This window comes from Pezoporus flaviventris, unplaced genomic scaffold, assembly GCF_033815535.1.
Source record: "Pezoporus flaviventris isolate CSIRO_AGI_PZ_B2104156 unplaced genomic scaffold, CSIRO_AGI_Pfla_v1 ptg000013l, whole genome shotgun sequence".
Classification (NCBI taxonomy): Eukaryota; Metazoa; Chordata; class Aves; order Psittaciformes; family Psittacidae; genus Pezoporus; species Pezoporus flaviventris.
In genome coordinates this window covers 3,562,468-3,583,973 of record NW_026892561.1, presented here as the reverse complement: position 1 = coordinate 3,583,973, position 21,506 = coordinate 3,562,468, and the positions used below count along the sequence as shown (strand labels likewise).

Genomic DNA, 21,506 nt, shown 5'->3' with positions numbered 1-21,506 from the left:
GCTTTCAAAAGGAAAAGACTTCCTGTGTAGTTCTGCACTTCAGACACAGCCCATTCTCAACAGCCAGGCACATTTCACCTAAAGAACGTTTGTATTAATAAATATATACCCTACAGAATATACTACTTGAGATCGATTGTTACAACTTTTAGGATTTCTGTGTTGTAGGGACTAAGAAGAAAAAGCTAAACCAGAAGGGCAAATGTGCATCATTAGCTTAATTACAGTTCAAATTATTCTCCTGAGCATGTCACTGTATGACATGCCATGAATATGTATGACGTACATACCACATGTATGAAATGTTATGAACAGTTGTGCTTTTAGTACCTGACAGTAAAATAAATAATTTGAGATAAATTGATAGCACGTTAAAGAAAATCAGAGAATTTATGACTGCAACATTCAACTGGCACTTTTATGTACAGTTTTCAGGATTCTGGGTCACTGGGTTGAACCTCATCTCATTTATGCAGTAAAAGTTATTACTGGATGTAGGCCCAAACTCCTCAGAACAGTTCGGAACTCAAAAGACCCTGATCTATATTACTGAAGAGCATTTAAGAATAAGGAGGAATTAAGAGAGGTTGAGACAAGCATTTTAAAAAAGAAATTCTACAAGAAGCATTTTACCTAAAAATCCATTGAGCCTTTCAAAATTAGGTTTTTTTTCTGTGTAAGTGACCACAGCTGTTCATGTAACATCTCAAGAGAAACTGCAGTCTGTGGAGAACAATCCTAAAGGCTTTACCGCTTTGAATACAACAAGTTCAATGTTACATAGCCTCCACAGAGTAAGTAATGAATCGGTGCACACAGAAATATCAGTGAGTGGCTCAGGATGAGTCTGTTTATTGAATTGGAAGCTATCAGATACAAAACCAAGACAGCTGACAGGTTCTGTTGCAGGCCAGTGCCAGCTGGGACAGACCTCTCAAGTCAAAGGTAAGAACTTCATCCTGTATTCATCAGCAAACTAAATTCTCAAGCAAATACCTAATTCAAAGTGGCACTTCTCCTAAATTCCTGATTTATTTCCACTTATTGTGGAGTGCAACTGGCTGCCTATATAAGAAAACACCTTAAAACATCTCTTCTACCTATAGGATACACACAAGTAAAATGGGATAAAATTCCTTTTACTCTGCACAAGATTGTCTTTCCAAATTGCAGCTTAAGTAACATGCTATCAGACCCACTGTCACTTAGAAAACAGGAAACAGATTAGCATTAAGAAGTGGTTTGTCCAAAGTAATTTAATCAATCAGCAAGAGATAACTAGAAACAACATCCTGACCTCTTGAATACACATCCAGACAATGCAGCATTCTTCCCCTCTATCAGCTAGCTACCTGTTCACCCACTTCAAAACCTAATGCTTTTTGTTTTCAGTTTAAAATCTAAGGTCCTAGGAGCTCTGGATCTCTCAATTTTAGCACAACAGGAATTCTTAAGTATTCTGAGCATGGAATGGCAATGCAGCTGGTATTATTTATGCATTTTTTTACTATTATTTTTCTTTAAATCTTAGATGAAAATCACTTTCAGGATATTACTCACCTAGACTTGATGGCTTGTCACCTGACAAATAAAAAGTGCCTTCCCGTCTTTTCTAGAGTAAGAGACAAAGGCCAAACCAAAGCTCCGCTCTACCTACCAAAACAGTAAGCTTCAAAGTTGCTTGAAGATCTTCAAGCAAGATTTTTTTTGAAGGCAAAAAAGATCTTCAGTTTGGGAAAGTTATTGTCTACTTCCAGTATGAACTGTTGACTGTTTGCTTTTAATTCGACATTATCTTGTGTTTTGTAATTGCACACGGCAAACAAATCCTCTTTCTTCTTATGATAAAAAAGAATGGATGCATCTGAAAGCCAACCACCATGTTCACTCCAAGAATGGAATTAAATTTAAGAGTATTCACTGATACAGAGTTCCATAAAGAGAAGACATATGACTTTAGCTGCCAATGTTCTGCAACAGATAAGATACTTTTCCAAACTCAGTTGAATTTAAGTAGCTAAATGAAGTTGTTGAGCAGTGGGGAAACAGTACTACGCAACGTGATTCTGACAGCTCAATGCTACTTCTGGTAAGAGGTGATACACAGCACGGTGCGTCAGACGGCAGAGGATGGCAAGGAAGTCGTTGTAAACCAAAGAAACCAGTCAAGTCTAATACTGAGGTCTACCACAACCGCTTTTAGGTACTAAAAGCCGAGGGGTTAGTATGGCTTTAAGTCTGCTGTACTGAAGCAAACAGCTTTCAACCCAGTATGTCAGTTTCTTCATTAAGCACTTTTATTGTCACTTTATTCCCTGTCAGTACTTCACAATGATGTAACAGCCTTAACATTAATCCCCAGTATAATTTCCAATCAGCTGCCAATACAGTTTCTAGTTAAGTTACTTCAGATAACTTGCACTAGAAATGTAACTGTCGAGTGGCCAATTCATCTGCCAGACATTAGCCTCTTTAATCTTGAGTGCAGTGGTATTCTGTGAATGCAATAGGAACTTTTACATGACAGCACTTCAATGTACAGGAAAACTAGAGAAAGACAGTGAAGAGGATATCAAATTATTCAAGATAATTAGCAACCACCTAACCATCTTCAGCTTCATGATAAAGAGTTAAATAGGCTGCACACAATTTGAGAGGGGATGGTTTGAGGGGAAAGAGGGTTGAAAGCAGCATAGTCAGAGGGGCAAAGTGCACCCAAGATGGAAACGTGACAGGAGACTTAAAAGGAAATAATAATTAAAATTGGGCAGCTCACAGAAGGTTTCAAATAGCTTCAAGAGTGTGTGTGAACCTGATAAAATTAATAAAGATGCTATACTACCTAATCCAGTTGATGTCTCATTAAAAGAAAATAGGCAAAAAGATCTGGGTTCACTTAGGTGAGTGTATTAGAACTACTGTAACAAAAGGATCATGGCAGGGGATTTGGACTAGATGATCTTAGGGTCCTTTCCAACCCTAACTATTCTATGATTCTATGATCAAAAGACACATGAAAAATGTTGCTGGAACTCCTAAACCTCTGACTAAGCACTCTATGACGTAAAGCAGACATCATGCTGACAGACATATTTAAGAAGAATCATATATGCTGGGTTAAACTAAAGTTCTCTTAAGCCCTGTATGTTGACAGCAGAGGTGATTGTATATCTTCACAGATAAATCTTAAGTACCTAAACATGTGGGCTCTGCAACTCTTGTGCAGGCAAAAATCCTTGGACAAGAGTAGCCTGAGTTTTCTTTGAAGCTGCCACAACTCCTAAAGGAGGAAGTGTCAGCTGGGATTAGTGTGCACTTCAGCTAACCTCAACATTCAGGCAACTCTTTCCTCTGCCAATTTACTCACTCCCATCAGACTACAATCAGAACACATATTGTTTGCATGACATTTATATATTGTTTCACAGCTAACAGCACCCTTTTGACAAAACAGGCAAAGAGTTCACGCTTGTGTACTTAAACTTTATTTCTTCATAATTACAGGCTATTGTTAGAATTTTTAACCAAAAGGGAAGTCTATAAATAGAGGCTAATCCCACCTGAACAAGGTTTTCCTTTAAAAAAACAACAGTTAAAACTTCATAAAGTAATGCCATTTAGCTCACAGCAGTGGTTTGTTGGTAGTCTGAGTAAAAGTACTATAGTCAGAGTCAGTAACATGAAATGTAACATCAAATGACTCAAAACTTTAAATTCCATAAAGGAAAGCAGGAATATATATATAATATATACATATAATATTGTGTTGGTCCACTGAGTATACATTTTTAACAAAAGATAAGAAACTATGTAATCCAGTTAAGCATATGATTTGCAAGATTAGTGTACACTCATTACAAAGATGTATAGATAAGTTATAACTATTTAATACTTGCAAAAATTTAAGTTATTTTTCTGAGCAGGTGTTTAAATGCTCATTTCCCAGTGCAAAAAGAAAAAAAAAATCCCAGTCACATTACCCATTTTTCCTGAAAAATTGAAAATTACCCTCAAATTCAAGCAACAGCAGCATTGACAGGTAATGGGAAGAACTTAAATATACTGAAGCATGGTCGAGTTCTCCCCCTTCGCCCAGTGTTGTGTGTTGAAATGCTTCAACTTCCTCAACAGAAATACTACAGGCTGAAAGTGCAAGGAAAAAAACCATAAACTTCTTGATGTTTATGCTGCTGTCATCCATTTTTCTTGGGGCAAAAGATTATTTGGGGGGGGGGTATTACTTTAATGAAACCGATTCTTTCAATAGAGTTTTTTCAAAATGAACAATAAGTTATTTTCTTTAAGTTATTTTCATTAACATTCTATCAATCCTACTCTTGACTCAGTGACCATTCAGAAATCATTCAGTTTAAGGTGCAACTATCAGTTGGCATTCAATAAATTACATATACAGAAAACAACTGTGGTAAAAATAAAATAAAAACCAGACTACCTGTTTTATTTCCTATTCTCAATCCTATTTCAAATTGAACTTCCTAATTTGCCAGTTCAGCTGCGTATTTCACAGGCAAAAGTGGCTCAAATAGCAGTGGGGTCTCCCAGTCTGACAGTCATCTTGGCCAACAGCAAACGCACATGAATCAACAACTCAACTGCTTTATGAAACAAAATAACAAGTCTGTCTTAAAACCTATGACCATGCAAGGAAAGCATTAAAGGTTTCAGAAAGACATACTCTTTCTGACTTACACTCCATGAAGATTGTTATTTCAAATCCAAACATAGAATCCTCAATGAAGTGAAAATCTATATGCATACATACAAAATAAAGCACTTCACAATTCTGGCATTACTAAAATCTCTTTAGAAGGATAAAATGTTTCGAATGACTAACTGCTTGATGGGAGACAGTCAGCCATGACAGAATAATTGCTGTGATCACTTTATGCTCAATTACCAACTGCTGACAGATTGCAGCCAAACTACAATCTCACTGTCTTCATTTTAAACTGATTCAGTTACAGCTGGGAAAAGTACTTTGTTCTCCTGAACACTTGAGAGAAATTGAATGCTAAACTTAACAGTTATTCAAACAATAACCAAAAGGATTGAATTTAGCAGAAACATTCACATCACTTTCAGAAATTTAAAACCTTTTGTGGTTTCTTGTATATATGTACTTTCTGATTAACATTTAAATAGATTAGGTATTCAGGAAAAGGGACAAAACAGTTGACGTAAGACAGCATCTTATTCTAAACTTCATGCTTCTGATATTTCAGATTTACTGAGTGCAATAGCCAGTTCCAAGTCTTCTTGCTCTTGCTGTTTTAGTCTTGCCAATCTTTCTTTCTCTTCTCTCTCACTTTCCCTCTTAGCCCATTCAATCATGTCTTCCTCAGTAGAATACTGCATTTTCAAAAGACAAAACGAACCAGATTAATAATACAATGATAACTACAAGTGTCCAAGTCCTTGCTTTAAGTCACAATTAGGTTTTTTAAAAAATATATGTATTCTAGTCTTCAAATATTACTTGCTTTTTAATTTTAATACACTTAAGATTAGTTTAGTCTAAGGTTTAACTATGAAGAACTGCATCAAAGCTATCTAATTGACGTTGTTTTAAGCAGTGTTTCAAAGTTCAGCATTAAGCTTCAAAAAAAATTATGAGCAGAAAGTGCCATAATTCAAATTCAAATTGTATTTTGGACAAACGTCTACACAACAAAAAATTTGAATAAATAAGGAGAACATTTTGCAGAATACACCCCAATCCACACTGGGGATATCCGGATTTACCCTATTTGCATTCAGGATGATTTTCCCCAGGTGACAATGACCGCAACAATTAGGTGTAGAATGACTGTTTAATTGTGCAGATGAGAAATACTTCTGCCAAGAAGCAGCAAAATAATAAGGTAACCATTCAGTTAGAAGCTGAGTAGTAATACAAAGAAAGGTCAGTGTGATACAAGAGATAAAAAAAAAGAACATATTCTTTCCACGTATATCTATGTGAACAGAATGTGAACTAAATTTCTGTGGTACAATGATTATAAATCATACAGTTAAGGGTATTATCTTAAACAAAATACAAAAGGTTATGCTAAAGTTTTTTTCTAGTCAGCATGCAGAAAACCGAAGAGGTAGGTGAAGCCCATGTCTTCGTGAATGTCCCAGTGTTAAGTCTGAAAGGATTATCATAATATACTCCAGCTAGTTTCTGCTTTGGGCTGCCTCTCTGGGAAATGAATACAGAAAAGCTCAATTTTTCTCCATAATTCACTCAGTATTTTCAGTAATTGTAGCTGGTAAAGAATACTTTCTTCCCTTCATAAAGATAATGAAGATTTTTGCATTCTCCTCCACATTTCACGTTCTCTCCTCCAAAGTGGCTTCTCAGTCCCTCTAACTAAAAGCATTTCAGAAATTATCATGCTACAAGACACATCAACCAGTGCAAGTCAATTTTAAGAGCCTGTCAAAACTCAGTTGACTTCAATCAAGCACATAGTTTATTAGGTCTGAAAATAAAAAAAGCAGTATGATCAAGATACTGTAAATGCAAACTGCATTTGACAGGTATCAAGCTTGCAGGAGAGATGATGGCTTTCAAAACTCCTATGTGCAAAAGCTCAAAAGGAAAAAACCCAAAACTATATAAGCATGCACAAACCTTTAGATTTGCTTCTACTGCTTGGACACCACGACTTCTATGAAATGGATTCTGGTTATAAAGAGACACTTACTACTTTATATTTCATTGTACATATGACTGGAATTTACCAACCATGCCAAACTCAGCAAATAGTTGACATTAACATACACTGTGATGAGGCTGTTTATCAATATTTCTGGACATTGAGATTATGACCAAACAGGTCAATGACAGCTAAATTAAAATCACATCTTTTAATTGGACAGCTAACAGTGTGCCTGTTATACACATATAATTTAAATCTGCTACATGCCCTGATAAAACGGGTAATCTCCAGAACAGAAAGATTTTAAAAGTCCTATTTTCTAATAGCTAGGAGGCTTCCATGAAAATTAAAAAAATCACAAACCCAATGCAATTTAAACAGTAACTACAACATTTTGCAGTATTTTATGTTAGGACAGCCTCAGCTGTAAATTAAATGTAAATACTGTTACAACTGAAAGCGATATCCCTTTTGTACAGGGGATATGTTTTAATGTTTTAAATCAGATTGAAGACTTCAGTATGAACAATTCAAAGCTGTCATTATACTGAAACAAATGTAAAAAGGGTTTACTCACAGTACTGAAGTTTGCAAAATTGTTGGGGTCAGCCTCTTTACTGACGCTGGTGGGAGCAAATGGATCACTGAATAGATCTGCTTCTTGTTCTTTGGGAATGTCTGGGGTGGGGAAAGGCTGAAATGGATCGCTCGGTTTAAAGGAATCTGAAGAGTCTATTTGATTGATAGGTCTTTTCCCTTAGATTAAAATGAATTTAAAATGAATTTAAGATAGCAGGTAATAACATGCTAAAAATAGTAAAAAAAATAAGAACAAATTCAAAAGCTCCTTGGAATGCAGCCTCTTGTAGTAAACTAGTGGAGTTGCAGTGACTTCAGAGGAGGGATTGCCAATTTAAAAAATGAAGGTACAGTCCATAGTTTCTTAAAGGGTAATCAGGTAAAAAGGAGCACACATATGTTAATGATCCAAGAACACAGTTATAGAACCACAGAATAGTTATGGTTGGAAAGAACTTTAAGATGGACCATGGGCAGACCATGTCACCCAAGGCTCTGTCCAACTCGGCCCTGAACACTGCCAGGGATGGAGCATTCACAGCTTCTTTGGGCAACCCATTCCAGTGCCTCACCACCCTCACAGTAAAGAACTTCTTCCTTCTATCTAACCTGAACTTCCCCTGTTTCAGTTTGAACCCATTACCCCTTGTCCTATCGCTACACTCCCTGATGAAAAGTCCCTCTCTGGCATCCTTGTAGGCCCCCTTTAGATACTGGAAGGCCGCTCTGAAGTGTCCACACAGCCTTCCTTCTCTTCTGCAGGCTGAACAGCCCCAACTTTTGTACTAATTAACTACTTTGAGAACAGTTATTTCTAACAGTATTCCTACTCTATCAACACATTAGTTTTGTTTTGTGCTTCTCAACTGTCCACGATCATTCTAACAAGGCTCTTTTATTATTTGCTTGGAACAAGCTAGCACATTTTTTTTCAGAGACCAGGCAAAACACCATGTCCTCTCACTATGCTAACACCAGGAATTTCTGGAGATTCTAAACTAACAAAACGAAGGAGTATGGTAACAAGCAATCACAGGTTTAACTCTCTTGTTAATCCTTGCCTTGGTAGCTGCAGACATAACAGAATCAGGCACAAGCCCCCACTTATCTTGTTCTTTCTTTTAGCTTAATTCTAGTCAGCTTTCAACACCTTTGAGGACATTAACCCAAATATTTTCTGAACAGGTGAGCTGAATTCCATCCCACCATTCTCTCCATATGTTACTGCTTACAGAAAAGGTTTTATTGCAGCTTCCTGAATTGAACTAGTGGGTTCGGCAAGTGGCTCAACATTTACAATGGTTGCATTTTAAAACTTGCTTCTGTTGTCATTTTAGCTTAAAACTGCAGAATTGAACCAGTGTGCTTATTATTCTGTAAATCAGCCTAAAACCTCTTTCACAGACCAAAAGAGATTCTAATTTGTCAATGAATTAGAAAATGCCCTCTTGGAAATATATGATATAGACACTTCTGAGGTAAGCTTGCCATGACAGCTCTCCCCCATTGATGATGATCTACTAGCGAACGAGTGCCTGTTTCTTGACTACTGGAAGAAGCACCTTCAAATGACATCCAGAAAATTGCATTTCTGCATGGGAAGGATTAATAATTTTAAGACTTCCCACTTCCTATTATATTCCCATGTAATGCCACACTTATGCAAGGCATAAGCATGAAATATACAATCTCCAATCTGCCCCCAAAATCATGTAATGGGGGTGCTTATCAGTATCTAGAAAAGCAGGGGGTTTCAGAGGCAAGCAAACAGCCCTTCTGCATGCTTGCCAGTAGTGTGAAGAATTAAAAGAAAGCTCTGGGGGCATTTATTTGAAAAAGTATTCCCTTGTTTTGGATCAGATCAAGGGAGTCATTAAAACCAAACACACTTAAGTATCCCCATTTATCATTTCTCTTAAGAAAATGATTTTTTGGGGAATGGTTACAAAAATAACCACAGCACCAGTTTTTAATATGTGAAAAACAAACCAGGCTACTTTTTACTAGTCACCTATTGATAAGGATGCTGCTGTTTCACCAACCAGAAGCCTGCATTCTAAAAGCAGATCTGTGCACCACATCATAGCCACTCCCATACAGTGAAGTCGCTAATCCTTTTTTGTTTTAGATAAGGACCACCATTAAGATGAACCACTATCAAGCATTCAAATTATCATTGTTCCTATCAGCTGTTTTAATGCTATTCACAATGAAACTGTTTACTTGCAAGGCGCAAGCATGAACCAAATCTCACATCAACATTAAACATTTGAGTTTAAATTTTAGTATTAATACACCTACATTTACTGTGTTCCCCTTCTTTTGAGGAAAATGATGAATACGTGTTTAAGTTTCATTCTACAGTTTTCCAAAACACCTTCAGATTAATCCATAGGGTCATAGTGAAAAAGTGATGCAGTAGAGTTTTTAAAGAAAGTGAAACAAAGGACAGAAACTTCAGAAATATTAGTGATATATTTTCCAATCTATGCAAAAAAAAATGAGAAGTCTGTTGTAACATGGGCTTGCTGCAACCACAAGAAGGTGGTGTTATCTTTGATAATCATGGCCTTATCTGGAAAGCAGGCACACCTTCCACTAGACCAAGTTGCTCCAAGCCCCAACCAATCTGGCCTTGAACACTGCCAGGGATGGGGCAGCCACAGCTTCCCTGGGCAACCTGTGCCACTGCCTCACCACCTTCACAGTAAAAAACCTCTTTATGCCTTATCTGAATCTCCCCTCTTTTCAGTTTAAAGCCACTCCTCCTTTGTCCTATCCCTACATACACTTGTAAAACTGTCCTTGCCATGGAGAATACCAGAGGACTCAGCTACCACTGAAGAGAAAATAGCATAGGAAACTTGCATGTATTACCATTACACTGGCTAGGTTGACTGCCACAGACCTCTGGCAAAGCCACCTGGAAGAAGTTAATCTAAAAACCTGGGGCAGTCATTTAACTCAGTTTAATTATTTCGCATTAAACCCAGAGATTTTGCAATGGAAGAAAATGCACTGAATTCTCACTTTGTGCACAATTTAATGCAAGTTTCACAATGTATCACATCAGTAACTATTTAATTTGCAGCCATACTATGTTCTTGCAGATCCTTGTAATAACCTGATTTTTTCCTGCTTTCTAAATCCTTTCTCTCACTGATCCCAAACACCATGCAACATTTAACTCCAAGGGAAACACCAAAGATGAGGAACAGACTAGTTTCACATCCTGCTTATTCAGTCTCAATCAGGCACTTCACCATTCCCTCATACTGTCCCACTCCAATATTGAAGCAGCTAATTGCTAACAACATCTCAGCATTGGCTCTTACCAGGGGGTGGTGGACAGGGCCTTGTGGGAGTTCCAGTTTTAGGGGGCAGTGCAGGAGGAACATCCTCACTTTTAGCTGGTGGTTCATCAAATAAGTTTTTAGTTATGGTCACACTGTTGGCAGAATCTGATGTGGAAGAGCTAAAAGGATCCTCGTTGTTGGCCTTTAACAGAGAAAACAGCAACACACACATTTTCAGTGCAATTCCTCTATACTTCCCTCTTCTTGTCAGTAATGCAGTATTTATTTAGAGCTGAAAGTCTGGACTAAGGCAGAAAGAAAATACTTTTGTTTGGTTTTACACATATCATCCACACACTCTGGGCTATTGCAAAAATCAAGAAAAATCAGGAATGTTTTGTGTGCACAGCAATATAAAGTTGAGCGCAGTCAAATATGCAAAAGTAGTATTTGTGCTGTTAAACTCAGTGAATTCATAAATTATGCCACTGCAAATATACTGAAAATACTTACAAACCCACAAGGATTACATTGCATTCTTTGCAGTGTAGTGCAATTTACAATAAAGGCCTCTTTTTCAAGTAACTCAACCATTATAAATTTTTAGTGGTGGCAAAACTGTAATAAAACTGTTAGCAGAGAGGGTAAATGGTGTCTTGTCACTGTGGAGTATGAGTAGCAGTAGCTTTGTATTACCTTTGACAGTGTGCTAAAGTCAGCAAAGCCACTTCCAAAGGAGTCATTTCCAAACAGAGAGGCAAAGGGGTCTGTAGCTAAATACACACAAATCAAGAAAACAGAATGAGATTAAAAGTTAACCAACAAAGAGACTGGAAAAAGTCCCTCAACAAACAAGTAACCACTGCATATTTTGCAGCATAGACTGATTCAAGTGAAATATTTTGAGGTGGGCCCTTTAAGCAGCTTTTACAAAAGCTCGTAAACTTCAACTAACAATTAAGACTAATTCTTCTAAACAGGGAGTCATTAAAAAAAATCCTGGTATTCTGGTTTCCTACATTAAAAAAAGTGGAATTTACCACTGAAAGTATCAAATAACCATTCTACTGGATGTTCTGCTGAGCTACATGTCCACAGAGGTATTTTTGTGTGCATACACCCATAAATACACAAACACAGACATATTTATATGTATATATGTAAATATGAAAAGCCCACTGTGGAATAAAGTATCTAAATCTCATATAATCAATCTAATTCAATAGTACTCTTTCATTATTATGTGCCTGAACAACATCCAAAACCTCCTATTCTACTCTAAAGTAAGAATTGCACTGTCTTTACTGATACTCACTTCTGCATCTCTAGAAAATGGCATGTTTTCCCTAAAATTACACAGGCTTACAATATGAAATCACACATGGATTCATGTTTTGGATTACCACTTGTCAGTGCAACTTGGGAAAACAGGAGATTAGGGTCTTCCCTAACACATCTTTAGCCCTCAGATGTGAAAAGGTCATAGCAAAACAAAAGGAGAAAGCTTTAGCAGTAAAAATTCTTGATGAAGAAGTTACTCTATCCCACAGCTTTCTACTCCAAGAGGAGTCATCTTGTATGTTATTTACAAAGTAACATAGAATCTCTACCAAAAAAAACCCTAATGGGAAACGGTACAAACATTCAAATAGTCCAAACACTCAGATTAGGATCTTTAACCAGTTTTAGGTAAGGCAGAGGAACATTCTTGTGGATATACACTACACATAATGAGACAGTTTTGGTGTATAAAAATACCCTCCTGTAAACTTGCACCTTATTTCATACTTTATAGAAAAATCCAGAAAATACAGGAAATGTCTAAAATGCTCCATCACTAATTCAGTTAAAAGACTAGAAACAAAAGTAATAATAATAAAAAAGGCAAATAAAACTCAGAGCAGTATGTATTTATGTATATAATCTATTTTTACCTGGATCATTCGATGTAGTAACAGTTGTTCCACCAGGAGCAAAAGGATCATTCTTCTTTGATATCTCTGTCTAAAATAAAAAAAAATCCTTGAGGGAAATTTGTTTTTCAGCTTGAAAAACTCCTCATTCTACAAGCAGGACCACGATTTGTTTTAGTTCAGGGGTTTTAAGATAAAATATTTTGGAAATAGCTTTTACGAACATCAGTAAACAAGTCTGTTAACAGAAACTCCTCCTCAAAACAGTGATTAATACTCTCAAAGGACAGAAAAAAAGGTACAATATGTGCAACATACTTGGTCACCACTAACACAAAATTTAACAGTATCTGCTGCTTATTTTAGTCTTGGATTTCTGCAACCAGAGCCATCTTCATGAAGATGTATCTACAAGATATCAATACTGCAGGCTTAAATTTCAAACTCCGACTGACTTTTACGGTAACACCACCACAAAGCTGTGGTAAAGCTCTTATTATCAGACTGCAATATGGCCAAGAATTGGTTATATTAGAATACCAAGACTGCAAAAAGATAGCTATGCATTGAAGATTGTAGAGTTGGAGGACTGAAGGTTGGAGTTGTAGGCTGTGGTGTGCAATATGATCCTGAGAGCGGCACAAGACGCACACCACATGGAAAGACACCACCACCGTTAGGTGCAGTGATGTCTCACTCTCTCCACTGTTTTGGGTTTGCCTCAGACACACTCTACAGCCACTAATCCACACTTATCTTTAATTCTTATATATGTATATGCATATTTTATACACACAAAAAATTGGAAGTGAGGCACGAACAGAAACAGCACTGAGGAGGAAAGAAGATGGCAAAAGGATGGAGACAAACTTACAACATGGGAAGAGTTTCAGCTTCTTAGATTGTTGGCCTATCAGCCCTAAATATTACCTCATCTTCATCAAGTTCTATCCAACATCAGAGCATGTTTCATACCCAACTCTACCTTTTAATAGGCTCAAGACTAACCAATAACTGCTCAGTTATAATGTGAACTGCTAAAAGTTAAACTGAAGTACTCCTGAAAGAGGTAAAGGGATGCATTCAGTAAGAATCTCCACATTATGAGAGGGCTTCAATGACTTACTGAAAAGAATAAACCAAACCCAAGCAACATACAGCTATAGAACAATCTGGCTCTTCAGAGGGGAAACTGCATACCATCTTTCAAATAAGATATACAACATCTTTATTGATCCTATAAGCTGTGGAGGCAAAAGTGTCTCAACATAACTTGGTGACATTAACCTTGGGTTTCTTTCAATGTTTGTAAGTTCCACCAGCTACCAACAGAGCTTAGTTTGTTATTCTTAAATGTCTGCTCCTGTGGAACAATGAAGCTCCACACTGAAACATCTTAAAAATGGGGTTTTTTTTTGGTTTTTACTTCTATTTCATCTGTGGCTATTTCTAGGAAATAGGAAGCAAAAAAGGACAAAACGAAGCCAAGGGGTAAGACGTAACCATTTATCTATATGATTTCCAAATATCAGCTTTTCAAGGCATGTCTAAATGTAGGAAAAAGGTTATTTTGTCCAAATTATAGAGAGAAGGAAATAAAATGTATGCTGCCAAACTTACTGTGATATTACTGTTGTCTGCAGTGCTAAATGGATCAGTGCCAGCAGTTGCAAATGGATCAGTGGAGGACTGTTTGAAAAAACAGTCACTTGCAAAAGGATCTGAGCCTTTGAAGGGATCACCACCAAAGGGATCTAAAAATAAACATCTCATTAGCATTTCTGCCAGCTTTACCTAGCTTGGTTTCTTAAGAACTAAACATTATATTGTTTTTTTGCATACTGCAATGCGGCCATACTGCATTTAAGACCAAGTATGAAATTCACCTGCAAATCATTTGTATTCTGTGATTCAGGATTAGACAAGCCAATATTTTCTGCACATCACAGGAACTTTGGATGGTACCAGTGCTGTGGTTCTAGAACCATCTATCTGAGCATACAGTTTCTTTAACCAGACCCCCTAAAATGAAGCATTTTACAAGATCTAATGTTTCCCATAACTGTCCTCCACTCTCCACCAGACAGAATTGATGTTTCTTATTTGGCACTTGGTGCTCAAAGCTATTTTTCCATGGGCTTCCTACTGGCCACTTTACTTTTTTGTTAGCTATAACTTTGTTAGGACCAAGCAAAAAATGCAATGACATTGCCTCTACAGCCACTCTAAATAAAGACTTCCCACCTTTTTCAGTACTTAGGTCTAAAGAAAATTGGTGAATTAAGAGCCTTTTGAAAGAGCACAATCCTACTTGTTTGAATACAAAGCAGGTAACAAGTTTGAAGGCTTCTGTTCACCACCTTCACATGCTTAAATCCCAACTAAAGATACTTCCAACAAGAGAGAAGTTCACTGGCAGTGGGCTTCTTTGGGAGGCTGTGAATGCTCCATCTCTGGCAGTGTTCAAGACCAGGTTGGACGAGGCCTTGGGTGATATGATTTAGCCTAAGGTGTCCCTGCCCACGGCAGGGGGGTTGGAACTGGATGATCTTAAGGTCCTTTCCAACCCTAACTATTCTATGATTCTATGATTCTCTGAAAAGCTTTAACACAAGTGGCCACCTGCTACCACCACATATTTATCTATCCTATGGCGACTTTTGGGGTCATTTCCACCTTTTGTGTGCTGAAAGTGGTAATACTTTTCCTCACATACTCTTCTAGTAAGAACCATTTAGAAAAACAAACACATTAGAGGGTATAAAGTTACTTACCAATTTTCCCAAAAGGGTCATCTTTGAAGGGATCACCTGTTAAAAAAACAAAGTTACATATAGTCAGATGGAGTCTTCTGGATACAGACTCACTTCTACATTTAAACAGCTCTCACTCAGAGGAATAGCTGCGCTATTTTCAATGGAACCACAAGAACTAGCATTACATGAAGCTAATTAGACATAGCTCATTACCATCATGAAACACATAAAAGCAGCCATCTCAAAGATGCATTTTTGTTGGCTATTGTCCATAAACACCCACATTATGCAGTATCTACAACCACAGTAATCCACGCCAGCCACAGATAGGAGTTTAGTCTCAGTTCTTTTTAATTCTCACAGGCACCATGATGGTAGCTCCTAAGCGCTCATTTCTGTACCAGATGCATGGTCCCAACTGCATTAGTTCTAACCCCTTATCTACATCTGAAAGAAACAGATATACTGTTTCCTAGCTGTAGGTATCTACCCCTGAATATATAGAGCACACAAAGCCTAAAAGGCTGGCGGCTAACACGCCTTTTTTCTCTGAAAGAAAGGCTTTGTTATGTGCTCTAAGTAGAACCTCTTCAATATGAACAGAAATCAAGCAATATCCACACAGAAACCAGTCAAGCTGTTTTCAATTAGTTTCATTTACTAATTAAAAGTATTAAACTGCATTGATATTCTTTCAGAAGCCAAGCAACGAGAAACAAATTTAGCTTATTTTCCTTTTGAAGCAATACCAGCTAAATTGATCAGACCACACTGATTCTGAAAGCATGCAAAATCATATTAATGTGCCTGAAAACATCCACTTCAGCAGTTAATCCGAATTAACTCCCCTTCTCCAAGTGGCTCCATACAGACAGATCATTCCTTCCAGAATAAAAGAAACATAAAAGCAGAGCAGCAGCATTCAAAGTGGCAAAGTTCTTAAAATAAAGCATAGCACTTCCACAAGACGAACAGATGGTGCAGTTCCACATTACCTTTCTGTGAGTGCCAAACTCACCATATGTAGGGCACAGCCATTCATTCGCGACCACCCACACCCTCCCCACGCCACAGTTCACTGAACCCTCAGCTGACCTGTTTGTGGATCTGTGCTGCAAATTAGATTAGTGACACCGCATGTATCACAACTGTGCCCACACCTTTAAGACCAAAATGCAACCAAAGGGTGGGTGGGGTGTAAGAGAAGTACTCAGGAAGAGCAATGAGGGAAATGTGCAATTCTCACAGCTACTTAGAAGGTCCAGCTGAAGGAAGGAGAAACACCCTGGACCTCTCATCTCTATAATTTCTATTTTCATAATGCTATTGGCTCCACTCAAATATGTTCCCATTTGTTGTATATAGAGTACTTCCAAGGTTAAGAGTAGTCTGAGATGTGTTCATACAAGACCTGTTTCTGGAAATCTGTACTTAGAGAGAAAAGTTTACTTACTGCCAACAAAAGGGTCAGATTGGAAGAACTCTAAGCTGGTTTCAGAACCTATATCAGGCAATGAATGAGATTCAGCATCAAATGGGTCTTCCTGGGCAATGCAAAACAAGTAGAGAAAAGTATCACATTAAGACACGCAGGATGGAAAAGACCTATGTTGTCCTGTGTTACCATTTAGTAGTTTTTTAAAGCTGGGGATTTCTATCAGCTAGACAGCTGAAAGAGAGCTAGAATTCTACATAATTCATCAAGGGAGATCCAACATATTTTTCAACTACAACCTGTTATATGAGGTTAAATGTTTTTTATGACATCATGCTCTAAATAAAAACAGTAAGGAATAACAACTTGATTTCCCTGTTGTCCTATGAGCAGGGTACAAGTGACACAATGCCAGGCTGAAACAGTTTAACCAGGATTTAATTTGCCTTTTCCTCCCCCAAATTTGAACAAACTCACTTTTTTGGTAACAGTTGCAGCTGGGGTCTCTTTCTCTTCTTCTACAACAGAGGCTGTTGTTTCTGGACTATTCCTTATCTGTATATAAAAATAAAAGCAATTCACTATAAATAAGTAAATAGAAGACTACAAAATATTAAGTATTAAACAGCTAAAAGAACATACTAAAGGATACTTCAGAGGTTCATACCTATTATAGAACGTACTGAAGTGTTCTGTAAACCCTGAGAAAGTTAAAAAAATATATCAAGAATCTACTGGGACATAAGGTGGAGCATTTAAAGGAAGACATCTTTAGATGTTCTGTACCATTCCTTATTCCACTCTTGTTGCTCCAACTGGAGACAGCTGCTCTCCTTCAATGTTAATTCTACTATTCAATTTATGATATTTTGCTTTCGAAACAAATACAGACAAATTTTTATTGCCATATCCAATTCATACTAAAATTGCCTCCTTCCCTGCTTATCAACTTTCAGATTGTGGAAGCACAGTCCCTCAGAATAACACTCTGAAATTTCACTTGTGCAAGTGTTTAACAACATAATCAATCTTGATACATTCTTAACTTAATCCAACTTCACAGCTGCATTGCATGATGATCAAGCAGGCAAAACACTACTCACTGGAGACACACTGTTTATTTGCTCATCTTCTGCTATACTTTCCCCTTCAGCATTCTCATTAAGGTTAGCAGTTTCACTGCTGCTGTTGCTAAGACTAGAATGATCCACAGTTCCATTAACAAGTGTAGTATGTGGCTGAGAGTGCCAACTAAACTGGTTATTTTCCAATTCTTTCAGCTCAAGGAGTTTTGTCTGTACCTGTAAATAGAAATAAATGTGTATGCATCAGTATGACAAGACACAGAATCCAGTATATGACCATGCCCTCTTAAATATTAGATGGAAGACGTATGTCTGAAATTCTTATTTTCAAAAGCAAATATATCCAAAACCGTGTTATTTCAAAGGGTGACATTTGGGAGACGAGCACAGATCTGATTTGGAGGAGGTGCAATGTGGTTGAAGGACAGACCTGAGAACCTTCTCCTGCCAAGGAAGCAGACTGCATCACTGGCAACATCAAGGTTTGATGCTTTTTTCCTACTCAAACTCACGAGAAGAATTGCAAAGCTTTCAGGATTTTATTTATTTAGTTTGTTGGGCTTTTGGGGGGATGGGGGTTCTTTTCATTTAAATTATGCATTAGCCTTAAACTCTAAATTACAGATGCTGCTTTATCGCAATTCTCATCTTCCAAAAAGGACAATTACAAATTCATCTTCTCCCTCATGACTTCCGAAGTCTATAAAATCCACAGTCTGTCTTCCTAAGGAGACAGTTATATTCACATGTTATTATTTCAGCAATATGCTGAATGCAGTGCCTCACAGCAAACATTTACAATCAACTTGCCAGTTATGAAGGAATTACTGGATTTAGTAGATTATATAGAAGGTTGGATGGAGCCTTGGGCGACCTAGTCTAAGGTGAGGCACCCCTGACAATGGCAGGGAGGTCAGAACTGGATGAGCTGAAGGTCCTTTCCAACCCAAACTATTCTGATTCTACAGTGAACATAGTTCAGATATTTAGCTGTCTAAATCCAAATGACTTCTGCTAGGTCAGTCACATAATAGAGGTTTCATTGACTTGCGCATGTCACAAGTCAGGTGGCAAAGACAACACCAGGTGTCTTTCAAACACAGACCTCAGACCAAGCATTAGCTAAGCTTGCCTAAAGCACCAAAGCATTGTTCAAGAGCAATAAAATCAGGAGTACTAATATAAAACCTATGAAAAAAGTCTGTAGTACAGTCAAGCATAACCACTTATATTATCAGGCTCAAATCTGTTCGTTGAAAGTACCACTTGCTAGCATATTCATATTGAAATAGCACAATCTTCCCTCTACCTCTGAGGAAACAATGGAAAATCCATTTGTTTTCTTATCAGTTTCTAAATTTCAAAGCCAAACTTAAAAGTTACAAATATGTTATGAGGCTTTTCAGAAGAAGAAAGTGTCTTGCTGAACAGTGGAAGTCTTAAGAACAAAAAAAATGAAAGTGTTAACAAGTTAGAGATATGAAATGTCTCTAACTGTGTGAAATGACCAACCCAAAAGCCAGCCATTTCTCAGGTTCAAAGTTAATAGAAGGCTCTTCATTTTGTTTTTAACTTGAGAATGATGCGAGTCTGGCTAATATTTTAGCTGGCAAGTCAGAGGAGGTGAAGAATAATGAGGAAAGGCTGTGCTAGCTTGCACATCCCTGAAGTAAAAATAAATCACTGATCACAGAGAGATGCTAAGTGTTCCTTTAGCATAAAAGCAGACACTTCAAAGCACAGTGCTTAAAAACAGTGCAGACATATCTCTGCTTCTCAGTATCTAATCTCAATCAAATTTATTCTTACATTCACCTTATTTTCCCACTTCAACAATGCACTAAGTAAATGTTATTAGTGATTTTATACTGATTTCACAACCATTAAAGAATAGTAAGAGCATGCCGCAAGCCATGGCAGAGGAAGAAAGCTTGAATTACTGGACATAGAGAATTCACACATGCATTATCCATTTTTCATTCATTACATTTAGACAAATTATTTATGAGGTACAATAAATTCATCCCTTTTATTAACAAAACTTGGACAAAAATCACGAGGTATTCTTGAGCCAGCCTCCAAGGATCCTAACAAGCACAGAGCACATGTATAAGCAACTGAAGACATGAGCAAATAGTGAAGAGAAAAAAGAGAACAACTCCTTCCCCTTAAGAAAAACCACACTAAAGGTTGTCAGCTAAAAAAAGCTTTTTTTGGGGTCTTTCACAGCGCCTTACTGAATTAATTTCCTGTTGTGAATCCTGCAGATGTTGCTGAAGAGGTCCCAGCTGTGCTTTCCCAGACTCAATGCAATGCTCAAGCTCTGCAGTTTCTTGCTGCAGGCGACTCAGCTCCTCTTGAGCTTTGGTCAGTTCATCTTCATACGCTGAAATCTTTGATTCTTGGCTTGTTATTTCAGCCTTCAGCATGGCAATCTACAACATGAACAATATTTCAAAGCCAAATTATAAAAAAAAAAAAAAAATCACACCACTTCCAAATATATCCAAATACCAACATTTATCACCAGAAAAAGTAAAACACTCATAGCTAGTGCAGAGATTATAGATCATACCTGAATGAGAGGTTAATTCCTAAGTGGTCTCAATAGGATCATAATATTCTAGCTGTTTTCTTGACTGCAGTGGCTTTAACTAGAAGTAGGTAGATTTAGATTAGATATTAAGAAGTCCTTTACTGTGAAGGTGGTGAGGCACTGGCACAGGTTGTCCAGAGAAGCTGTGGCAGCGTTCAAGGCCAGGATGGACAGGGCTTGGAGCAACCTGGTGTAGTGGAAGGTGTCCCTGCCCATGGCAGCAAGTTGGAAAAGCTTTAAGGTCCTTTCCAACCCAAACCATTCCATGATTCTATAATTTTAGACCCTTAAGAAATACTGCAGCTTTATATTAGCAAAAAACTCTACATACCCATAAGAGATAACTGCTAAGAAATCAGTCCCATTAATTAGTGCTTCTAATTACACTTAAATTGCATTCTAATTTTGCACTATTTGCTTGCACTTAACCTTCTTTATGTGCAAGTGTATCTCAGGATGTTTGTTCACACACTGATACTAAATTAGGAGGTCACTGGAGTGACGTATTTCCTGTTCTCTATTGGTCACAAAATCTTGATGCTCAGGCTGTTTATTTGTTAAAGTTCCCCCCCCCCCTCCCCAACAACTGTTATGCTGCAAGGCTGAGTTCTTCATAATGAGAGATTTATTCTTTCATGGGCCTTACGCACTAGACCTTACCAAATGGGCTTCCTCTGCACATTTCTGCCTGATATCATTCAGTTGCTCTTCCAACTTAGCCTTCTGCTCATCAAGATCGTTAAGGATTTCCTGTGCTTCCTGTTTCTGAGCTTGCAGCTTTTGCAGGTTACTGCTCTCCCGCTTTACTTCATCTTGTAGATCCTGTAAGGAAACAGATTAGCTTTGCATGTTCCCTCTCTCCTAACCACTAAATCCTCCAATATAGACTGCAGTACTAACTTGGATTTCAAAGGATCAACAAATTATCTTTCAGAAGCCAGCATTCATAATATGGCAGATAAACAAGTGTCCTCAAATTCTAGCTCTGAGACATACAAATAAACTGCTTTTTTCTTTTCTTTATAAGAAAGAATCTCACTGAAATATTGAAGATTGTGCATCAACACAGAGACTAACTCTTTTACACACAGGGAGGTTAAGGTTTCATTTTGAATTTAGAAGTTGTCTTTATTCAGGCCACTCCATTGTCTGTCTCTATGCTTTAGCAATACGTTTTA

General features: G+C 37.5%; 1 protein-coding gene across 3 annotated transcripts in view; it reads right to left on the bottom strand.

Moving 5' to 3' along the window:
* Positions 1-3,469: 3,469 nt before the first annotated feature.
* The window catches only part of EPS15 (epidermal growth factor receptor pathway substrate 15), a 54,136-nt gene continuing 36,099 nt past the window's right edge, over positions 3,470-21,506 (bottom strand). For 2 of the 3 annotated variants that reach the window (XM_061451253.1, XM_061451251.1), the window contains 12 exons: positions 20,989-21,150; positions 19,970-20,167; positions 17,751-17,948; positions 17,125-17,202; positions 16,666-16,756; positions 15,231-15,266; positions 14,077-14,210; positions 12,478-12,547; positions 11,240-11,316; positions 10,583-10,745; positions 7,246-7,424; positions 3,470-5,370 (listed from right to left, as the gene is read on the bottom strand). In XM_061451253.1, coding sequence (XP_061307237.1) covers positions 5,224-5,370; positions 7,246-7,424; positions 10,583-10,745; positions 11,240-11,316; positions 12,478-12,547; positions 14,077-14,210; positions 15,231-15,266; positions 16,666-16,756; positions 17,125-17,202; positions 17,751-17,948; positions 19,970-20,167; positions 20,989-21,150 — 1,533 coding nt within the window. In that variant the 3' untranslated portion in view covers positions 3,470-5,223. The remainder of the gene's footprint in view (positions 5,371-7,245; positions 7,425-10,582; positions 10,746-11,239; positions 11,317-12,477; positions 12,548-14,076; positions 14,211-15,230; positions 15,267-16,665; positions 16,757-17,124; positions 17,203-17,750; positions 17,949-19,969; positions 20,168-20,988; positions 21,151-21,506) is intronic. The other variant, XM_061451252.1, reaches the window with a different exon arrangement.